Below are 15,818 nucleotides of genomic sequence, written 5' to 3'. Positions count from 1 at the left end.
AAAGAGTGAAAGCTATTAAAACATAATATTCATCAGCATGACTTTTAACATTATCTAGCATTGCTTTTAAATGATCAGTCAAAAAATCAGTCTATATAAGCTAATATCGGTAATTTCAGCTTTTACAATAAACGCGTCCTACTATCTATCTGTTGAACAAACTAAAGAGAATTATGTAGTATCTGTTAACGAAAGTTGTCCCAATTTCTATGCAAGTGGTTTAAAATAATTTAACCACCAGATCAATCATTCAGAGTCGTCCGGTGTGTTTAAATCTCACATTATGCTCATGTCTTCTTTTTGCTATGATCCATTGTAAACATTTGTTTTGTTGCTCACGTTACAAATGCCCTGTTAACGTACAAGATTAAAGTAGTTTAAGAGTTCGTTTCTGTAGTCGGTAGTCCCTCTATGCGGTATATCATTAATGGACTATCGGGGGCTCAAGTACAGGGGGGCCTGCAGCTTGACCCAGTGTGTGCCTGTTGAGGTGATTCAGACACCTAACTTGATGCCTTCTAGATGCCTCCCTGAGGAGGTGTTTTGGGCATGTACAACCAGGAGGAGACTCCAGTGCAGACCCAAGACACGCTGGAGAGATTATATCTCTTGGCTGGCCTGGGAACACCTTGGTATTCCACCAGTGAAGCTGGAGGAGGTGGCTGAGGGAGGTCTGGACATCCCTGCTTAGACTGCTGCACCCCAACACCCGATAAGCAGTAGACAATGGATGAATGGGTGGATTGAATTGTGGGGCATTCTATGCTAACAGCATGTAATGAAAATTGCAAGTGCGACATACAGTATAGCTAGCTAGTTCTTACTTATTGTTGTACTTTTCGGGATACTCTAGGTGGTCAGTGTAGCTCCATATTGAATCAACCAAACACACTATTACCACTAAGATTTTTTTCAGCAGTTTTCCGTCACGACAGTTTTTCCGTAACGCAGTTTTCCGTCACGACACTCCTGATGTTTATTGTAAGTTTATTGTAAGTAACATTACCGGTATTATGATTCACTGAGTTTGCTAATGTCAATGTTAGGTTAACTGAAGCGTTATTTCACTATGTATTATTATTAATAATAATAATAATAATAATAATAATAATAATAATAATAATGAATAGCAATAGAGAATTTTGTCACATCGCAAATGTTCTTGTAAACTGTAAAATCTAACTTAATTTTAGCTAGTTAAATCTAGCTTTCTCACTTTTTAAATTCTCTCTCCCTCTTATCAAGCACATACTGCAGACCATAGACATCTGAGCGGGTTTGCTACGTGCATGAATGTGTATCAGCATTGTTTCTACACTTCCTGTATTCTGCGTTTCAAAACCAATGTTCTCTTCAGAGTCATACAATTGCTACTTAATGACATTTCATAAAATTCTGAAGCCGTAGCGGCAATAATTTACAATTATACTGGCGGCAATAATTATGTTGTGAATTATACTGAATCTGTAATGTAGCTACTAACCTCAGTTTAGCGAGATGTGTATCCAAAGTATTTGAAAGGCAAATACAAATATAACATGACAGATGAACACTGCAGATTCCATCCATCCATCCATTCTCTATATCAATCTGTCCTATGCATGGTACCGCAAAGATAAGGGTGCAAGGCAGGGGGATGACCAAGGACAGGGCACTGACACTTTGCAGAACACTACACTGAATTATTTCAGTAAATCTTTTCTGGTTAATGAGCACTGCCTAGCAGTGTGTCAGATGATTAAGTTTGAGTCCAAGTGTGAGTTGTCACTGTATCCTGTCTATGTCCGAGTTGCAAGCGTATCAAGCACGAGTCACGGAAACTGCAATTTAAGTGAGTTTTGGATTCAAAGTACCACTACACAGGAAGATACGTACATACACACTGACAGGCTATGGGAAATGTTGAAATGTAAATTAACTGCATGCCTTTAAACTACAGGAGGAAAGTGGAATACCCAGAGAAATCACAACACAGGGATACAAAATCTACACACATAATATCAAAAGTTATATAAAAGAAAAAAAAAACAGTAAAGATTTTTTCTTACCTTCTGGCACCCAGAAAGCTCCACTGAAAGAGAAGATGGTGTAGAGGATGGTGGAGATGGTGAGCAAACCCATGATGATGTCTCCTGGAGGATGAAGAGGAAGAGAGCAGTTAATTTCCTGATTAAATTTAGGTCTGTGCTTCACTAATCAAACTAGCAATACAAGAATAATGAACTAAACTTGATAAAGTACCTCCAACAATCAGTAAGTATAACTGTACTCAATGGAAAGTTCTAGATGAAAACAGGGGCAGCCAAGGTCTCCGTCTTCTGAAGATTTATCTGTTCAGTAAGGCTTTATATAGTTTAAAGATTGAGCAAGAAATATTTAAAAAGGGGAAGGTTTGTGATCTGATCAGTTAGTTTACACTTTCTTCACACATTATCAAAAAGATGCTATCAGACCTTCCTGGTAACCAGTGTGACATCAAACCTGACAAGTCACCTCACACACCTTGCTCTAGGAGTTACAAGAAATTTATTTAGCTTATTTAATTATAAGAAGCTTATTTAATTATAAGTAGAAAAAGGAATTGCCACAACCGGGAGACAGAGAATCACCTTCAAATAGAGTTTAATTCATTAGTACTGTAGGTGTGTGTGTGCGTGTATGTGTGTGTGTGAATTTTTTTGTTTGTTTTTTTTTGGGGGGGTGAATTTCTTGAAATTCTTGAAGGAGCTACAAGTAGCTCAAGTAGACAGTGTATTGCCTGTCCCAGGTGTACATGCATTTTCATGTGCTCTTGTTCTGTTTCAATAGTAACCTATAACAAACCTTTGCTTGTGAATTCCTTTTTTCTCCTTAAAATGGCAGCTTTTTTTGTACCTTCTATCCATCCTGTGTACATCAAGATATTTAGTTTTTTCTCAAATGATTCTTGTGTTCGTGAGAATGACCAAACAAAAGCATAGTAGGCTATCGCCATGCTTTCATTTTCAAAATAAAATGAATTTCACTTCACAGGTTCACAATGAAAATAAAATAGTCCACTTTCCACGTTTTGCTTATTGCCAAAATCAGAGGGCATGACCCCCTTTTCTTCAGTGATGAATTTCTGATATCAACAATGTGCATTTTAACTAGTTAAAGTTTAATTTTTCATCTCAGAAAGATGAAACTATAACTAGTTACAGTTACAGTTTATTCTTATACCAACTATTATAATGCATTATGGAGATATCTATAACGCATTATAGACGAGAACTTCATTGGAGCTTATGAAGTATTATATTCAACACTATGCTATATTCCTTTATTAATTCTCATACTGAACATTACAATGCATTCTGAAAGTTTCTAAAGTGGTACATTTTCCAGTGTAGATGGATGGCATTTATCTGGTCCTTATGACTCAACAATCTGATACTTTGCTGGATAGGTGGCAGCATGTGGCTCAGTGGGCTAAGCCTGTGAATCTGTAATCAGGTCGGCGGTTAAAACCCCGCCTCAGCACATCTGCGGGTCCGTCAGCAAGACCCTTAACCCCCAGCCGCCTGGGTGTCCCAACAGGTGGCTGCCCTTCGCAGACAGCTTACTCTACCAAGAGCAAGTTGAGGGAATCGTAAAAAAGAATTTCTGACCGACAATGCTCTGGATTGCCATTATACTTACCAACATACTAACAATGTCTGAACGGTTTTATATTACGTTTATGGTGCTGATTAAGAATATGACTTTGGTACTGTCAGATTGGCTCTAGTTTCTGATATTTAATAGTTAATTAATTTACGCAACATGTTAGAAAAGCATTCAGAATTGCAAGAATATTTTAATTTTCGTTACAACTAGTAAGTAAACAGTCTAACATCATACAAAAAAGAAATTAGAAATATCTAACAATGATAGGAAAAAGTTATTTATGATTTGATTAATACTATATTAATTAATTATTGTTATTAATGTCAATGCTTCAAAAAACGCTGTTTATGCAATTTCCTTTTATGTGTGTCATCAGGACAATCACGTTGGAGACTCCAACAGTAGTCTGCCATCATGTGTATGTCCCCTCTGCCTTGAAATCCCTACTCCATGTCCTTCATATCCTGGTGGAACCTCTCGCCTTGTTCCTCGCTGAAGTCTCCAAGGTTATCTGGAAATCTGTTTCAATGGCTATGGAGATAATAAGAGCATAAAGATGCACTAACTCCCAAATTTCTGAAGTTAGCAAACACATCTTGCGCCAGTTCTTCATAATCGTCTGCTCTGTGATTACCCAAGTAGTTCTTCACAACAGAGACAGAACTCCTCCAGGCCGAAGCCCCAGACTCATTCATGCTTTTGGTAAAATTGGAATCTGTCATGAGTTTGCGAATCTGAGGTCCACCAAATATTCCAGCTTTTAGTTTTTCCATGCTCAGTCCAGGGAATGATCTACAAATGTACTTGAAGCAGTTACCTGTTTTGTTTTTTTTTAACCATGTTCTTTCCACAGATGTAGCAGAATACAGCAGGACTGCTGATTCAGGCTCTTCTTGGTGAAGTCATCATTTTTACATGTATTCATATACTTCTTAAGACAGAACTTTTTGGTTATAAACTAAGACTGGGTTGACAAACTTATACTGTAGCCGACTTCTTTCCTCTGCAAATTCACAGTTGAATTCTGGCTTCAAAAAGTCGCTCTCATAGCATTGTAGGCCTACAAAGTAAAATACAAAATAATTATATGGGATATTTCATCACCTAAGACACTGTTAAAGAATCAAAATACTTACTATTGCATTTGTTATCACAGATAAGTCGGATTGGGGGAGCACATTATTTTCATGGATGACCATTATCTCAAAAACTAGAACCAATTCAGCAAAAGTAATGGGATTTTTCAATTCAACACCCTCAAAATACCCTAAGTACATTAAAAAAACCATGGCACCTAATTTTTTTTTTGTAAACCTGTATTATCAAGCACCCTGTTACCCCACGTGGATTGAGGAGACTGGGTCCTCGCTCTGGAACCACGGCTGCGGCAGGAGCTCGAGGGCGAGCACCTGGTGGCCGGGCCTCCACCCATGGGGCCTGGCCAGGCATAGCCTGAAGGAATAACATGGGTCTGCCCTCCTGTGGGCCCAGCACCTGTAGGGGAAACCATGGGGCTTGAGTGCAATGTAGATCATGTGACAGCTGAAGGCAGCTAGACAGAGAGGATAGGCCAGCCTAAGCCACTTCACAAAAGTATTACATGGATGAAAATCTACAACTGAAAATCTTGCCCAAAAATGGAACTGTACAAGAGAAAGCAACTGAGGATGAAAATGGAGGCTGCAGATCTTATCTTGTCAAACACAACCATCTGCCATCCAAACCAACAAGGAATTTTGGCAAACAAGTGAGATTTTCTTCCATGGTGGTTTAACTATTCAGAATGTTTAAATGGGTGAATGTGTGTCAGTCATCTTTTTGTCAAGAATGTGCAAGAACACATATCACTGAGAAGATTAGGTAAAACATGCTTTACTTTGTGGGATTAAGAATGGGTCCATAACCATCTAATCAACTACTACATAGAAGGTGATGAGAAATACATTAATGTCTATTAGCCTAGTGAGGCAGAAAACATTTTGCTTCAATGATGTTCCTTTTATCGAGCCAAGGCTGGTGTTTGCACAATACTTTATCAAATACTTTTTGGAATAGTCACACTTTTTCGGTTTCACATGGAAATGGTCGTTGTGTGTATACATTGGCATTAAAATTATATTTCATGTGAACCTGTGTCATGCCCGGCTCGTCCGCTCCTCGTGTGTGCCACGGCCCCTGATTACCCACGTGTATTTCCCTGATCGTCTCCAGCTTTGTCTAGTTACTTTGATTAGTCCTGTGTATTTAAGTCCTGGTCTCCCCGGTTTCCCTGGTCCGTCATTGATGTCGTTTGATGTCAGTCAGTGTCCGATGTTCCCCGTTCCCCGAAACCTTTGATTCGCCTGCCCGACGATCGCCCGCTTTGCCAGCGAGATCGTGACAGAATGACGGAGCCCAAAAAGAAGCGGAGAAGGAGGAAGAAGCTCCCTGAAGAGCCGATCTGTCTGGGCGCCTGCTCGCTCTCCAGCCCCTGGCTCCCTCAGGAGGAGGAGCTCGTCCTGGGTCCCGACCTGGGACCGTACGGTCTGGGACCCTGCTCCCTGGCGAGGCTCTGGGCTCCGAGCGAGGATGAAGAGGACGAGCCCTTCGTCTTCCCGGACCCAGAGCCCCTCCCTGTGGAACAGCTGCCGCCCCCCAAGCGGTGCGATAACCGGCCCGAGCGGCTGACAACTTGGGGAGGGTGTAAGGTGGTGAAGGACGCCATCCCGCGAATACCTCGCCCTCTTAAAGGGGCCACGCCCGTATCGCCCGCGGCCCTCGCCGACAGGTACTTCACCCTCCAGGGACTGTCCTGGAGGGTGATGGGGGAACCGGTCCCACAGGGCCCCCCGGAGGAGGAAAGGCTCGCTGCGCAATTGGGGCAGGATTTCGCCTCCTTCTCTCCAGACTCCCCGTATTCAGATCTGGAGAGGATGGCTGAGGACCTCCGGAGGCTGATCAAGCTCCGGAGAGCTCCAGAGGCGCCCCCTCCGCCTGCAGCAGCCCCAGAGGCGCCCCCTCGGCCTGCAGCAGCCCCAGAGGCGCCCCCTCCGCCTGCAGCAGCCCCAGAGGCGCCCCCTCCGCCTGCAGCAGCCCCAGAGGCGCCCCCTCCGCCTGCTGCAGCCCCAGAGGCGCTCCCTCCGCCTGCTGCAGCCCCAGAGGCGCCCCCTCCGCCTGCTGCATCCCCAGAGGCGCCCCCTCCGCCTGCTGCAGCCCCAGAGGCGCCCCCTCGGCCTGCAGCAGCCCCAGAGGCGCCCCCTCGGCCTGCAGCAGCCCCAGAGGCGCCCCCTCCGCCTGCAGCAGCCCCAGAGGCGCCCCCTCCGCCTGCAGCAGCCCCAGAGGCGCCCCCTCCGCCTGCTGCAGCCCCAGAGGCGCCCCCTCCGCCTGCAGCAGCCCCAGAGGCGCCCCCTCCGCCTGCAGCAGCCCCAGAGGCGCCCCCTCCGCCTGCAGCAGCCCCAGAGGCGCTCCCTCCGCCTGCTGCATCCCCAGAGGCGCTCCCTCCGCCTGCTGCAGCCCCAGAGGCGCTCCCTCGGCCTGCAGCAGCTCCAGAGGCGCCCCCTCCGCCTGCAGCAGCCCCAGAGGCGCCCCCTCGGCCTGCAGCAGATCCAGAGGCGCCCCCTCGGCCTGCAGCAGCTCCAGAGGCGCCCCCTCGGCCTGCAGCAGCCCCAGAGGCGCCCCCTCCGCCTGCAGCAGCCCCAGAGGCGCCCCCTCCGCCTGCAGCAGCCCCAGAGGCGCCCCCTCCGCCTGCTGCAGCCCCAGAGGCGCCCCCTCCGCCTGCAGCAGCCCCAGAGGCGCCCCCTCCGCCTGCCGCAGCCCCAGAGGCGCTCCCTCCGCCTGCAGCAGCCCCAGAGGCGCTCCCTCCGCCTGCCGCAGCCCCAGAGGCGCACCCTCCGCCTGCCGCAGCCCCAGCTCCTGTCCCTCCGCCTGCTGCAGCCCCAGCTCCTGTCCCTCCGCCTGCTGCAGCCCCAGCTCCTGTTCCTTTCACCCTAGTCCCCGAGGTGGTCCCAGACGACTCCATCTTGGCTCCTCCCTCTTCGGAGGTGGAGGAGCTGGAATGGGACCCCTCGGGGACAGAACTTGTGACTCCTTGTCCCTTGCCCCGGCGACGTCGACCCCGACCTAGGGTCGGCCTGTCTGTGTCCCGCAGGGGAAGGGGGCACAGACGCAGGGCTGGGGTCCCGCCCGCCCTGCCCCCTGGCTCGCCCTGCCTCGTCTGCGCTGGGGCTCGGTTGGCGCCCGCGGGTCCTGGCCCTCCGGGTCGGCTGTCGCCTGCGGGTCCCCCTCCGGTGCCTCGTCGCCCTACCTCGCTCCCCCCTCCGGTACCTGGTCGGTCGCCAGGGGGCTCCCCGACGGCGGCTCCTCGGTCGCCTGCGGGGCCCCCACCTTCGGCCCGTCGGAGGACGTCGCCGCCTGCGGCGGCTCCCCCCCTCGCCTTGCCTTCGCCCTGGCCCCTTCCAGCTCCCTCGTCCCCTTCCCCGGTGCTCCCTCCTGCTCCCTCCCTGGCCCCTCCGCGGGTCCCTCGCCCTGTCTCCTCGGCCCCTTCTCGGTCCCCTCCGGCTCCAGCCTCCCGGCCGCCTGCGGCCCCTCCGGCTGTTGCCCGTCGCCCGCTGGGTCTCCCTCGGGCTCCCCTTTGTTCCCCCTCCTTGTCTCCCTACGCCCCTGCCTTTGTCCCGCCTGTCTCTGCCCCTTCGTTTTCTGCTCGCCCTTTCGTTCCGCCCGTCTCTGTTCCTTGTGCCCCGGTGTACCCGCCTTGCACTCCTGGCCCCTTTGTTCCGCCCGTTCCTTCTGTGTCTCCCTTCCTGGTTTGTCTGTCTGCTTTCCCGACCCTCTGTCAGGTTTTGTCCTTTGTCTTGTCCCTCACTGTGTTCTGTGCCTCTGTCTCGTTCCCGGTCCCGTGTCATTGATTCTGTTTTTGTTTTTCATGTCCTGTTTTGCCTCGTCCCATCCGTCGCCCCCTTCCTTGGTGTGCCCGGATTAGCGCGCCTTTGGGGGGGGGTTCTGTCATGCCCGGCTCGTCCGCTCCTCGTGTGTGCCACGCCCCCTGATTCCCCGTTCCCCGAAACCTTTGATTAAACTCCCGTTTTGCCCCGTATTTGCCTGTCCGCTTGTTCCTGTTCGCTTGCCTGCCCGACGATCGCCCGCTTTGCCAGCGAGATCGTGACAACATGAATCTTACTTGAATATTTCTGCGCCCAACATCTGTAAACAATATGTTTGCATTTATTTAGTTAGCTGTTACTTTCCTCCATAGCAATGTCAAATTGAAAAACATTTGGAGTCAGAAAGTAAAGCCAGCTAGGCCCAAAGTCAACTGTGAACCATTTGGCATAATTATATGAAATAAAGATCTGGTCTGCCTGCTCTACAGTCTGCTTTTCTGTTCTGGGTATTCTTTCCACATTTTATTACATCCCAGGCAGCCAGAGCTTCACAACTGTCATTTAACTCTTCTATGGAAAGTGACACTACTTTTTAACTTTTTCGTCTTACATTTCATTTTACAATGAGTATCAGCAAACATTTATGCCAATGAGGTTAGGCATCAAGCTTGCAAAAACAGAAAGCTTACTGTTAAAACCAAAGTGATAGTTGAACCAATTATCATGAAACAGCACACAAGTGTTACTTCCTCAAAACCAGCTGGATTTCCTCATTCTAGCTTGGTCTTTGCATGTAGATCTCATGTTTGGGTTTTTTATCAGCAGCATTTGCAAAAGCAGCGATAACTAAGTAAACCTTTCATTTTTCTCGTGGGAACCCCTTGTTGGTATATTTTTTAGTTTTAAGTTTTAGGGTTTTTGTTGTATATATTCACCTTCTGATACAACATATGGCTTTTAGCTCCCATACCACCTCATGTCTTGTAGTCTTACGATTCTCCTTCCTGTCTTCTAAGTAGAAAACTCTGCTGTCTTAAGCAGATATAACTGTTTTGCTCAGAGGATGAGATAAAAACCTTCTCCTTCACAGCATATAAGGTGGCCCAAGTAAAACAGTAGGTGCAATTAGGGTGAACTTCTTTTTTCTCTCCACAGTTCATCAGCTAAGTATTGGCCTATTTAGCAATTTCATTCAGTCTTGTTCTCCGATTCTAAATGCACACCCTGTAATCTTATTATTCATAACCATTATATCGGAAAATTACACTCTGTGAAAGGCTGAGAAACTAGTGGAATTTTATTGGGCGAGTATTCATTTTCTGGAATGGATTGGAGGTACCAAAAATTGGCATTTTAGGGAGAAAAAAAGTAATACACAAACTTTTGTTCGAGTTTACTATTGAAACAAAACAAGAGCACAGAAAAAATCACATACACTTGAGACAAGCAATATATTCACTATTAACTTGGAGCTCTTTCAGGATTTTATCTCAGAAAATACACCCCCCTCCAAAATAATACACACACACACACACACACACACACACCTACCCAGCTATCCATGAATTTAATTCTATTTGAAGATAATTGTCTGTCTCCTTTCTTGTTGTCAGTTTTGGTTTTGATGTCATGATGAATGTTCTGTTGTATGTGAATTGACTGTCTCTGAAACCTGCTAAGCCTGATGTTAGAATGTGTAAGGACATAAAACTTATAGGTCCTGCAGGCCCAAATCTGATAAGCCTGCATCAGTCTATTTCAGAGCTCCGCTGGCCCAGGCAAGACTGGACTCAACTCTTCAAACCACCCCTTTTAAGGAAGGCAAAGGCCTGCCGGCTCCTGAGAGACTGGATAGGAATAACTGGAGCAACACAGAAAAAGCAAGACTTTTCACCCCCGGAGTGGCCGGAGTTCCACAGTCAATCCACAGCAACAACAGCTGTCAGTCTCCAGACACAGACACATTTTCCACTATAAACAGGATAACTCACCACACATAGATGTTAGGGACAAATACACGCATGTTTGGTCTCGTTTGAATGGGCATGAGATGGCGAATATCATACTCTCAGATTTAAGGCAGTATAACTTTCCGCAAGGGAAATAAAGATAATTTGGCTAAATCCACAAAAATGAGAGAGCCTCCCACATGGTAGAACAAGGGAATTATAACCGCCCCCTAAAGTGATCTGATTGGCTGGGGACTTGAGAACCAAGGCCAGCAATGGCCCTAAAATTAACTATTGACCGAAATTGGTCAGTCTTCAGAGACATGCCATCACCTGGTTGGGATACTTAAGGAAGGGCCTCAGAAGTAGTCGGGGAGTCACTCTGTAATCAGAGCTCCCACAGAGAACTGCGTGAAAGTCCATCTGTAGTCAGATACTTTCCGCAGAACTTAGTGCACTCTCAGCTGAGGAATGTGATTGTTTAATATTGTATTTGTCAAATTGTATTTACAAGTATGTGTGGCCACATGTCAATGATTGGATATTGTAATATGTTTAATAAATGTTGTCTTGATTACTTCATGACTGTCTGATTTGCTAACTTCTTTATAAACTTTCCAGACTGGACTTCGATCCTGATTAGGACTAAAGTGGTAAATACTATCTTACAGCCTCTGGGTTAAATCCCCTTTATCCGGGTCCCAAACTCGACTGCCCAAGTTAAGTTAGGTGGATACCAAAACTACACCTCTGGAGCTCGCAGACGCTCATTAACGGGCCGACTTAACCTCTGAGGTGAACACATGCTGATGAAAGGTACCGGTCTACCCTCTGAGGGGCGTACACACTATGTTCCTAGGCACTGGGCATAGTCCCAGAGACGCTCACATGGTAAGACAATGGGCGGCATCGGCGGAGTCCCTGAGACGAGCCCAAAGTAAAACCTCGTACAAACTACCGCAACAAAAGGTGCGCCGTCACAGCCGCTGAGGTTGACACATGTTATGATATGGGCTGCCCCCGGCTGAGCCTCCGAGGTGGACGTACGTGTGGTTTGGGTAAACATCGGCTTAATCTCCGAGGCACCCACATGCTCAGTAATTGGCAGACACTGAGCCTTTGGGGAATTATATAGGTCGAGGGACCCGAATAATCAGAGGCTGACATTGTCTTAAATGGTGGCGATTTCCGTGCCTCTAAGACAAACCCTGTGGAACAAGCCCACGGATCGCCCTGTCGGCCGAGGCGGATCTGGCGGACTCCTTCATCAGGGGTAAACTAGAGTTGGTAATCTAAAGGAGAGTCTCGAAGTAATCCGAACAACATAACCGTCATGACTACAATATACTGAAATGAAGGTCTTTAATAAAATGGAGTCAGATATGTGTCTAAAAGAATATCTTATACATTAAAAAGGGTAAGTAATTCCCAGGAGCGCTTGGAAGGACCAACACGCATTCACAGCCTTTGGCTGCGCCATTGGATTCCGCCATTGGGCCAGTGGGCGGCTCCCTACAAATGGCTACCAAGAAGGTCTGAGCATCTCTTTGAAAATGTGTGAAGAAAGTGTAAACTAGCTCATCAAATCACAAACCTTCCCCCTTTTATAATATTTCTTACTGAAACTATATACTACATAAAGCCTTACTAAACAGAGAAATCTACTGAAGAGGGAGGCCTTGGGCACCCCTCCTTTCATCTAGAACTTTCCATGGAGGATAGTTATACATACTTTTTCTTGGAGGTACTTCATCAACTTGTCATCCTTGTCATTCTCTTGTCTTGTGGTTGTTCCTGCTCCCATCCTCCAGTCCCCTTGTTGCCCTCCTGCTCCCATCCTCCAGTCCCCTTTTTGCCCTCCTGCTCCCACCCTGCAGTCCCCTTGTTGCCCTCCTGCTCCCACCCTGCAGTCCCCTTGTTGCCCTCCTGCTCCCACCCTGCAGTCCCCTTGTTGCCCTCCTGCTCCCACCCTGCAGTCCCCTTGTTGCCCTCCTGCTCCCACCCTGCAGTCCCCTTGTTGCCCTCCTGCTCCCACCCTGCAGTCCCCTTGTTGCCCTCCTGCTCCCACCCTGCAGTCCCCTTGTTGCCCTCCTGCTCCCATCCTCCAGTCCCCTTGTTGCCCTCCTGCTCCCACCCTGCAGTCCCCTTGTTGCCCTCCTGCTCCCACCCTGCAGTCCCCTTTTTGCCCTCCTGCTCCCATCCTCCAGTCCCCTTGTTGCCCTCCTGCTCCCACCCTGCAGTCCCCTTGTTGCCCTCCTGCTCCCACCCTGCAGTCCCCTTGTTGCCCTCCTGCTCCCACCCTGCAGTCCCCTTTTTGCCCTCCTGCTCCCATCCTCCAGTCCCCTTGTTGCCCTCCTGCTCCCACCCTGCAGTCCCCTTGTTGCCCTCCTGCTCCCACCCTCCAGTCCCCTTGTTGCCCTCCTGCTCCCATCCTCCAGTCCCCTTGTTGCCCTCCTGCTCCCACCCTGCAGTCCCCTTGTTGCCCTCCTGCTCCCACCCTCCAGTCCCCTTGTTGCCCTCCTGCTCCCACCCTGCAGTCCCCTTGTTGCCCTCCTGCTCCCACCCTCCAGTCCCCTTGTTGCCCTCCTGCTCCCATCCTCCAGTCCCCTTGTTGCCCTCCTGCTCCCACCCTGCAGTCCCCTTGTTGCCCTCCTGCTCCCATCCTCCAGTCCCCTTGTTGCCCTCCTGCTCCCACCCTGCAGTCCCCTTGTTGCCCTCCTGCTCCCATCCTCCAGTCCCCTTGTTGCCCTCCTGCTCCCATCCTCCAGTCCCCTTGTTGCCCTCCTGCTCCCATCCTCCAGTCCCCTTGTTGCCCTCCTGCTCCCATCCTCCAGTCCCCTTGTTGCCCTCCTGCTCCCACCCTGCAGTCCCCTTTTTGCCCTCCTGCTCCCATCCTCCAGTCCCCTTGTTGCCCTCCTGCTCCCACCCTGCAGTCCCCTTTTTGCCCTCCTGCTCCCATCCTCCAGTCCCCTTGTTGCCCTCCTGCTCCCACCCTGCAGTCCCCTTGTTGCCCTCCTGCTCCCATCCTCCAGTCCCCTTGTTGCCCTCCTGCTCCCACCCTGCAGTCCCCTTTTTGCCCTCCTGCTCCCATCCTCCAGTCCCCTTGTTGCCCTCCTGCTCCCACCCTGCAGTCCCCTTGTTGCCCTCTTGCTCCCACCCTGCAGTCCCCTTGTTGCCCTCCTGCTCCCACCCTCCAGTCCCCTTGTTGCCCTCCTGCTCCCACCCTGCAGTCCCCTTGTTGCCCTCCTGCTCCCATCCTCCAGTCCCCTTGTTGCCCTCCTGCTCCCACCCTGCAGTCCCCTTGTTCTCCTTAACATAAATGTACTGTTTTTTTACAATGTTTAATACAATGTCTGTTGATGAGCCAAGCGCTGTCTGGCCTAGTTGCATATGTCCCAGCATGCTGTCGTACTGCAGCGGGGGTTCCACGGGGCATTGTGGTGCGTTCGAATATTTCTTTTCTTTTTTTTTTTTTTAAATCAGACTTTATTGAGAATACAGGGCAATTGCAAAAACAGCAAAATACTATACTATAACTTTACTAGGGGGGCATATTTAATCCATCCACCCATCCATTTTCCAAACCGCTTATCCTACTGGGTCGTTGGGGATCCGGAGCCTATCCTGGAAGCAATGGGCATGAGGCAGGAAACAACTCAGGATGGGGGGGCCAGCCCATCACAGGGCACACTCACCCATGCATACATAATGGCAATTTAGCAACTCCAATTAGCCTCAGGACGCTTTTGGACTGTGGGGGGAAACCGGAGTACCTGGAGGATACCCCATAACGACATGGAGAGAACATGCAAACTCCACACACATGTGATCCAGGGGGAGACTCGAATCTGGGTCGCAGAGGTGTGAGGCAGCAGTGCTAACCACTGCACCACCATGCCGCCCCCCATACTAAATATATTAAATAAATAAAAAAGACATCAGAAAAATAAACAGTAGAATCTAAAAAGTAATTTATGCAAAAAGTTTAAAGTACAATATTTTTCTTAGGAAAAAAATTCCAAAAATAAAGATTGAAGTATAATACTGTTCGACCTATTTTAAAAATATTATGAACTTGGTTTTCTTTCTACTAAATCTGCAGCTATGAATATGAAATTTAGTCAGTAACATCAATATATTTGAGGTGAGAAAATGGGAGGTTCAAGGAGACCAAACAGTACATCCCTCCAAAAGAAAACATAATTTTCTTCAATATTGAGTTGATGTATTTTCTTCAAATGAATGTGAAGACTCTACAGGCATGAAATGTTTTTATATCCTTTAGATCTTGGAATGTGATGAGTGCCAAAAGGTAGGGAGGCCTTTGACAGCTGTACAGACACTGGAGTGTATTAAGGTAATCCGTAAATTTTTTTTAGAGACATTAAGATGCTAAATGGCTATAAATAAATGCATGCAGTATGTATATACAGTTCATACTCCAATCTCTACATGTACTTTTACAAATTTCAAATTGTATTTACTAGTATTTACCCCAAGATTAAATACACACAAACATAGTGTGTTTTGTTATAGGTATCTGCTGTGTGGGAGCTGATTGGAATAGATTTGACTGGACCATTGCCTAAAACGACTGATGGCTACCAGTATATCCTTACAGCGACAGATTACTTCTCTAAATGGGTTGAAGCATTTCCTTTGAAAGGAAAGTCTGCAACTGAAGTTGGAAGGCATCTCTGTTCCATGATTTACAGACACGGATGTCCGAAAAGAATTCTGTCAGATCAAGGAAGAGAATTTGTCAATGAAGTAATGAAGTGTCCTTTTAAAGTGCAGGCAGTCAGATATTGGGTTTGGAGTAGACCAGTAGCTTTAAGATGTTTATGACCAAAAAGTAGTATTATCACTGTAACTAAGCTTTATTCAGTACCATTGAGAACACATTTCATTCTTTGTTTATTTACAAATTTATTTATTTAGTATTTAATAACTTTGTTTTTCTTTTAAAGCTCAACCACTGCCTGTGTGAGATGTTGCACATTGAGAGAAGTGTAACTGCAGCCTACCATCCACAAAGAAATGGACTGGATGAAAAAACAAACGACAATATAAAACTGTGACGCCCGCTCCGTCCGCTCCTCGTGTGTGCCACGCCCCCTAATTACCCACGTGTGATTTCCTGATCGTGCCCAGTCGTGTCTTGTTTCCTGTTGCCTTGTTTCTTGTATTTAAGTTCCTGTTGTGTACTAATCCAGTGTCTGTCATTGATGTTAGTCACGTCAGATGTTCCCTGCTACCCGTTCCCCCGATTCCCTTATTAAAACCCCAGTTTGCCCCGTAATTCGCCTGTCTGCCTGCTTCCTGACTGCTCACCTGCCTGTTCGCCTTACCGGCTTCCAGCGTCCCGTGACAGAATGACAGA

At 47.8% G+C, this 15,818-nt stretch overlaps 2 protein-coding genes across 3 annotated transcripts in view; one reads left to right on the top strand and one right to left on the bottom strand.

Moving 5' to 3' along the window:
* Positions 1-2,336, bottom strand: part of LOC125721126 (ladderlectin-like) — a 124,172-nt gene extending 121,836 nt beyond the window's left edge. Inside the window, exons 1-2 of one of the 2 annotated variants that reach the window (XM_048997123.1) lie at positions 2,242-2,336; positions 2,049-2,132 (exon numbers count right to left, since the gene is read on the bottom strand). In XM_048997123.1, coding sequence (XP_048853080.1) covers positions 2,049-2,121 — 73 coding nt within the window. In that variant the 5' untranslated portion in view covers positions 2,122-2,132; positions 2,242-2,336. The remainder of the gene's footprint in view (positions 1-2,048; positions 2,133-2,241) is intronic. The other variant, XM_048997125.1, reaches the window with a different exon arrangement.
* LOC125721125 (lactose-binding lectin l-2-like) overlaps positions 1-15,818 on the top strand; it is a 116,523-nt gene that overhangs the window by 72,302 nt on the left and 28,403 nt on the right. The window lies entirely within an intron of this gene.

Source organism: Brienomyrus brachyistius, unplaced genomic scaffold, assembly GCF_023856365.1.
Source record: "Brienomyrus brachyistius isolate T26 unplaced genomic scaffold, BBRACH_0.4 scaffold32, whole genome shotgun sequence".
In the NCBI taxonomy this organism is placed as follows: Eukaryota; Metazoa; Chordata; class Actinopteri; order Osteoglossiformes; family Mormyridae; genus Brienomyrus; species Brienomyrus brachyistius.
Note: the sequence above shows the minus strand (reverse complement) of the source record. Positions and strands in the feature narration are given on the sequence as shown.